This window comes from Mandrillus leucophaeus, unplaced genomic scaffold (assembly GCF_000951045.1).
Source record: "Mandrillus leucophaeus isolate KB7577 unplaced genomic scaffold, Mleu.le_1.0 Scaffold9, whole genome shotgun sequence".
NCBI lineage: Eukaryota > Metazoa > Chordata > Mammalia > Primates > Cercopithecidae > Mandrillus > Mandrillus leucophaeus.
The window spans coordinates 6,804,000-6,811,272 of NW_012109807.1; the positions used below are offsets into that span (position 1 = coordinate 6,804,000).

The 7,273-nt window shown below is 45.8% G+C and overlaps 1 protein-coding gene across 1 annotated transcript in view; it reads left to right on the forward strand.

Moving 5' to 3' along the window:
• TXNDC9 (thioredoxin domain containing 9) overlaps positions 1 to 4,325 on the forward strand; it is a 37,440-nt gene extending 33,115 nt beyond the window's left edge. Inside the window, exon 5 of the mRNA XM_011969609.1 lies at positions 4,270 to 4,325. Coding sequence (XP_011824999.1) covers positions 4,270 to 4,282 — 13 coding nt within the window. The 3' untranslated portion in view covers positions 4,283 to 4,325. The remainder of the gene's footprint in view (positions 1 to 4,269) is intronic.
• The last annotated feature ends 2,948 nt before the right edge of the window (positions 4,326 to 7,273 follow it).

The window sequence follows — 7,273 nt, forward strand, 5'->3', positions numbered from 1 at the left end:
TTTGTATTTTTTAGTAGAGACAGGGTTTCACCGTGTTAGCCAGGATGGTCTCGATCTCCTGACCTCGTGATCTGCCCGCCTCGGCCTCCCAAAGTGCAGGGATTACAGGCGTGAGCCACCGCGCCCGGCCTTCCCTCTGTTTTCAAAGGCAGCAATAGCTGGTTCCGTCTCTGTGACACTGGCTCTTCTGCCTCCATCTTCCACATTTAAGAGCCCACCTTGATAATTCAGGATATCCTATCTCTTTTAAGGTCAGGTCATGAGGAACCTTAATTCCATCTACTATCTGGAGTCTCCTGTGCCATGTAACTTAACATGTACATGGGTTCCAGGGAGTAGGCTGGGCCTTTTTCCAAAGGTCATCATTCTGCCTACCCTACTTGGGGATCTTCAAAAAGTACCGCTACCTGGGCTCCGCCCCAAGAGATTTTGATGTAATTGGCCTGGAGTGTGGCCTGGGCGTCAAGATGCTGTTATGCTCCCCAAGTGATTCGAATGAGCAGCCATTGAAAACCACTGCTCTGGCCTGGCGTGGTGTCTCATGCCTGTAATCCCAGCACCTTGCAAGGCCAAGGATCCAGCTGCTTGGGAGGCTGCGGCACAAGGATTACCTGAGCCCAGGAGTTGGAGGCTGCAGTGAGCTGCTGTGATTGGGCCACTGCATTCCAGCCTGGACAACAGAGTGAGACTCTGACTCAAAAAAAGAAAACCACAAAACCTTCTGCTCCAAGGAGATCATATATTCTATTTTTACACATGTACCTGGCACTGCCATAGATGTGTTTCATCTGTAGGTGCCATTTAACCTTCCCAATGACCTATTTATTTTTAGTTAACAACTAACATTTACAGGCCAGGCACTGTGATGAGTTAGTTGTACTACTATTGTGATGATCTGTCACAAATATTTCATCTTGACTAATCATCACAACCACCCTATGGAGTAGGTATTATTTTTATTCTCATTTTACAGATGATGAAGCCGACTCAGAACTTGGCCTGAGGAGGCCGGCCGCGGTGGCTCACACCTGTAATCCCAGCACTTGGGGAGGCTGAGGCAGGTGGATCACCTGAGGTCAGGAGTTCAAGACCAGCTTGACCAACATGGCGAAACCCCATCTCTACTAAAAATACAAAAATTAGCTGGGCATGGTGGCGCGTGCCTGTAATCTCGCTACTCGGGAGGCTGAGGCAAGAGAATCACTTGAACCTGAGAGGTGGAAGTTGCAGTGAGCCGAGATTGTGCCATTGCACTTCAGCCTGAGCAATAGAGTGAGACTCTGCCTCAAAAAAAAAAAAAAAAAGAAAAAAGAAATGTGCCTGAGGCCTTTGAAGGTAAACCATGTTGGCCAGACTGGTCTCCAACTCAGGTCGATCCACCTGCCTCAGCCTCCCCAAGTGCTGGGATTACAGGCATGAGCCAATGTGCCCAGCCCCTGGGTTTTTCTCTTTTTTTTTTTCCTTTCCTTTTCTTTTTTTTTATTGAAACAAGGTCTCACTCTGTCTCCCAGGCTGGAGTGCAGTGGCCCAAAATTGTGGAATTATCTCACCATTATAAGCCTGTGAGAATGTCTCATTAGATTATTCTTTCATTTTTAAAATTGTTTCAATTATTATTATTATTTTTTTTGAGACAGGGTCTCACTGTCACCCAGGCTGGAATGAAGTGGCATGATCTCGGCTCACTGCACCCTTGACCTGCCTGAGCTCATGTGATCCTCCTGCCTCAGGCTCCTGAGTAGCTGGGATTACAGCCATGTGCCACTACGCTCAGCTAATTTTTGTACAGGGTTTCGCCATGTTGGCCAGGCTGGTCTCAAACTCCAGGGCTCAAGCAATTCACCTGCCCCAGCCTCCCAAAGTGCTGGGAACCACCAGCACCAGGCCTATTTTTAAATTATTTTAAAATTTTTATTACTTTTACTTTTCACTTTTAAAAATTTTTGTGTTTTTTTTAATTTTTAAAACTTTTTTATTTCATTTTTAAAATGTTTAAATTTTTAAATTTGTTAAAGGCCTTTTCAATAGCATCACGTCGTACTCATCCTCCTCTTGCTATTCTAATCTTCTCCTTCCCTACATATACACACACACGTACACACACACACACATACACACACATACACACACACACGTACACACACACACACGCGCACGTACAGCAACACTCCAGCCCATTGCCTCACAGATTGCTAGGCACCAACAGGCCTACAATTAAAATAGTAATAGCAATGCAGTCACGAATATAAAATAATATAAATTATTCTGCCACTAAGATCATGTTTTCTTGAGAAAAATATAACTTTTTAGAATAAAAACATAAGCAGCAACATGAAGGCTCATTTTAAGCCGTTACGTTGTATAGAGTTGCACTTTCACATGGCCTGTGAAAATATATATTTACTGAATTTGGATTGTGATCAATAATTCCCAGCCTAGAAGACCTCTGAAAGTTTGCTCATTCTCTTCCCTCTGGGCAGGCACAGCCTTTCCCTGCAGAGACAGACTGTGAGCTGGAAGGGAGCTCCTTCTCTCAGCGCGTCCTCTGTGCCTGCTTTTCCCATTTGGGTTTTTGAGAGTTCAGAACTCCAGGAAGGATCTTCTATGCTGGAGATTTCCCTGCGAATGTTTCATTCTGCACAAAGAACAAATCAGAGAGACCTTGGCCTCTCTGTTCCGTCTGTGGACTCTAGAGGCTCATCTGTCTTTTTATTCTGTTCGCCGAGACTGTTAGACATGTTGGCCTTGGTTCTTTCACAGGTTGCAGAGAAAATAAGACTGTTATAGAACCAACACTTATGGCGTATGGGTTAATGTAGCGTTGGCAAGACTGTCCATGAGGGCAGGCAAGGGATTTACCATCCGGCAAAATACAAACACCTCAGTCTTTTGGCTTTTGGTTAACAAATGCGACATCGCATGTGGCCCTATTACAGCTACCGTTAAGTGCACACACATTTCTTTTCTCCCATTATTCGATTTGCACATGCTCACACATCCAAAAGTAATGATATACTTGCATTAAAAGGAATCTAAATTTTGAAACATATTGTAATGAACAGGAAAAATTATTCTAGCATCTACATATCTTTTCGAACGTGGGTTTTCCTGGCAAGGTCCTTAAGTTTCGCCTGAGTCCGATATTCCTTATGCAGCAGCGACACAATGATTGCCAACTGATCACCATACACTGGATTTTCATCCTAAATAAGCCCGAGTGTAAGCTCCACGCCTCTGCTTCACACTCACCTGTCTTCAGTCAGTGCTCCTCCTCAGAGGTGGTGAGCCCACAGCGATTTATATAGAGTCCTGTTCTCCTTTTAAAAATGTTGATCTCATCCTCTTTTGGAGAGATTTATGACATCTCATAAATTATAATAATAATCATAATAATTATAAATACCTTGAACTTATATAGGGCCTTTTATTCAAGAATGTCCTGGTAGGCCGGGTGCGGTGGCCCACGCCTGTAATCCTAGCACTTTGGGAGGCCGAGATGGGCGGATCACGAGGTCAGGAGATCGAGACCATCCTGGGCTAACACAGTGAAACCCCGTCTCTACTAAAAAATACAAAAAAAAAAAATTAGCCGGGCGTAGTGGCGGGCACCTGTAGTCCCAGCTACTCGGGAGGCTGAGGAAGGAGAATGGCATGAACCTGGGAGGCAGAGTTTGCAGTGAGCCGAGATTGCGCCACCACATCCAGCCTGGGCAACAGAGCAAGACTCTGTCTCAAAACAAAAACGAAAACGAAAACAAAAACAAAAACAAAAACAAAACAATGTCCTGGCATTTTGCAAACATTAACCAATTCGTTTCTTGCCATACCTCAGAAGGCAGATCCTAGTTGTAGTTTAACTCTGACACATTCAGATCTAACACTTGTTTTTATTCACATCAGTTGCTGGGAATGTGGGTTAGGTAAAAACGCAAGGAAGGGAGAGAGACAGAGAAAGAGAGAGAGAGTGAGAAGGGATGAAGGGAGAAGGAAGGGAGGAAGGGAAGGAAGAAAAGGAAAAAGGAAGGAAGGAAGCGGGGGAGGGAGGGAATTGAATTTGATGTGTCAGAAACTCATTATTAGTTTGTATTTCAGGTAAGCAGAGCTCCTAGACCGGGGTTGGCAACTTTTTCTTATAGGCCCACATAGGCTTTTGGGCTACGTGATCTTTGTCCTAAATACTCGCCTCTGACATTGTAGCACGAGAGATATCATAGATAATATTTAAATGAATGGCCATGACTGTTCCAAAAAACTTTCTTTACCACACAGGTGGTGGCCCTAGGGCCGTAGGTTGCTGGCCCCTGTTCTGAACTACCGAGAGATACCAATCCACAGGTCCTCAGTTCAGCCACGTGGGGAGAGGTGATCGGCTGGATGATGCTATTTTATGGACACCCAGGACCTACATCGTGTTCCAAATGTCTACATCAATAAATACTTTGAGAGGGTTCGTATGAAGTTTCCAGGAAGGATTATTTCCCAAGTTGTGGAAAGGGTGCATTTCATGACTGAAAGAGGGAGCCGCCTCCCTCACCACGCCCTGTGCCCCAGTTCAGCTGAACAGCTTGAATTTCCCAAACACAGCACCATTGTTTGCACTAGGCCTTCCTACAGGCTCTTTCCTTTTTATCTAACCCCTCAGGGACAGGGGCTGTGTCTCATTTGTCTTTATAACACCAGTGTGCAACACTCTGCCTGATACATATTAGACACTTGATAAAAACATGCAATCGATGGCGCTTATCGGCTGGTTGGTATATAGTCTGACTCTTCTGCATCCTCTGCCTTAGCTCCTTCCCCACACCACCCCTCAAACACAAGCTCCATGAGAACTGTGAATCTGAGTTCTCCATGAGAACTTCATTTATAAGACTGAGTCTTCAGTGCCCAGATAGCAGCCTGGCACATTGTAAGTGTTTAGTAAATCTCTGTGGAATCAGTCAATGAATGAAGAATTCCTACAACCTCACCCAGCAAGATTTGAACTGCGTTTCCAATGCTGGGCCCCAGGTTAGACGTGTGTTCCTTGTGTTTCAAACAACATGTGGATATTTCTACCATAGCACCTACAGCACTTGCGTCTGTTGTTGCCTTGAGAACAAAAACAAAGGCTTTTTTCCCCGTTTTCCTTATGGCACATAAAGGGTATTCAATGCATGTTTATGGAATGAGTAAATGAATGATTTAAAGCGTATTGATGACTTTTTGGAAGTCACTGACTCTGCATCCTCAGTGCAGACTTGGAGGGTTAAGATTCTGTTGTTCTCGGCTGGGCACAGAGCCTCACGCCTGTAATCCCAGCGCTTTGGGAGACCGAGGCAGGTGGATCACTTGAGGTCAGGAGTTCAGACCAGCCTGGCCAACATGGCGAAACCCCATCTCTACTAAAAATATAAAAAATAGCCAGGCATGGTGGCAGGCGCCTGTAATCCCAGCTACTCGGGAGGCTGAGGCCCGAGAATCACTTGAACCAGGAGGCAGAGGTTGCAGTAAGCCAAGATCACGCCAGTGTACTCCAGCCTGGGCCACAGAGCGAGGCTCCATTTAAAAAAATAAATAAATAAAAGATCTTGTTGTTCTCTACCCGTGGCTGAGATGGAAGACCACGAGGCAGGACACCGTGAACAAGGATCCAGATTTGGACACCCTGGGAGTTCCTGAACTTTTACTCTGGGAGGGGAGTGTGAGAACACTGGATTCCTCTCTGTTGTTGGCAGAGTTGGGGTAAAAAGAGAACTAATGCACCCATTAAAAACTATATCCTGACCCCCAAAATGCAACTCTTTCCTTTTTTTTCCCAGCAAGCTCTAGCACATACCAACAATTAAAATGTACCACGGTGTGGGGAAATTTGGGGATGCCCGGCCCCACCTACAAAAGCACACTGTCATCAGCCCAGAGGGCCACGTCCGCATCCTGGGAGGTTCTCCTGGGCAGCGGCCAGCATGTTGACTGGCAATGGCTCCATAGAGACGATGCCCACCTGCGTCCTCAGGCTTGTTCAGTCCTTGCGAGCCCCTTTATGGATAACCTTCCTTTCAAAGAGCAGGCATACACTCTCAAATACTCACCTCCCAGACAGAGGGAGGATCCTAGACAGCCGGTGTGGGAGTGGAGGAGGTATTGAAAAGAAAGTTAGGTTGGGCATGGTGTTTCAGCCCTGTAATCCCAGTTTTTGGGAGGCTGGGAGGATTTACTTGAGGCCAGGAGTTCAAGACCAGCCTGGGCAACATAGTGAGACCCTCCATCTCTACAAGAAATGAAAAATAAAACGTAGCTGGGCATCATGGATCACACCTGAATCCCAGCACTTTGGGAGGCTGGGGAGGGAGGATTTGCTTGAGGCCAGGAGTTCAAGACCAGCCTGGGCAACATAGTGAAACCCTCTATCTCTAAAAGAAATGAAAAATACAAAACAAAAACGTAGCTGGGCATCATGGCACACACCTGAATCCCAGCACTTTGGAAGGCTAAGGTGGGCAGATCACTTGAGGTTAGGAGTTTGCAACCAGCCTGGGCAGTATGGTGAAACCCTAGCTACTAAAAATACAAAAATTAGTGGGGCGTGCTGGCCACCTATAATCCCAGCTGCTCAGGAGGCTGAGGCATGAGAATTGCTTGAACCTGGGTGACAGAGGTTGCAGTGAGCCAAGATTAGAGCACGCCACTGCACTCCAGCCATGTTGACAAAGCAAGACTCTGTCTTAAAAAAAAAAGAAAGAAAGAAAGAAAGAAAGGAAAAAGAAAAAAAGAACGCCTGCTGCACCTGGACTTAGATGGGACTAAGCAGAAACAGCACAAGATATTCCTTGCCACACCCTCAGGGCCAGGTGAGCTGTGACTACCCCTTCCCATTAGTGTCTCAAATGAATTCAGTCTTCTCTTACCTTTACTCCAGGTTCTGACTGGTACTTGTTCCAAGGAGCACAAATTAGTCACCAAAAGCCTGTAAAATGAAAACAGAGCTTAAGAGAAAATTACCTTGCGGGCACCAAAAAGAATCATTTCACACATCAGAAAAGCAGACTTCCTAAAAATCCTCTTCGTTCAGTGGTCTCTTCAAAGTTTCAGACAGTGTCTGCTCCCACTCATATTATTTCTCCTCTGAAATGTCTCCTAAACATCTTCCTCCTGGCCAGGAGTGGTGGCTCATGCCTGTAATCCCGGCACTTTGGGAGGCCGAGGCAGGTGGATCACCTGAGGTCAGGAGTTTGAGAACAGCCTGGCCAACATGGTGAAACCCCGTCTCTACTAAAAATACAAAAAATTAGCT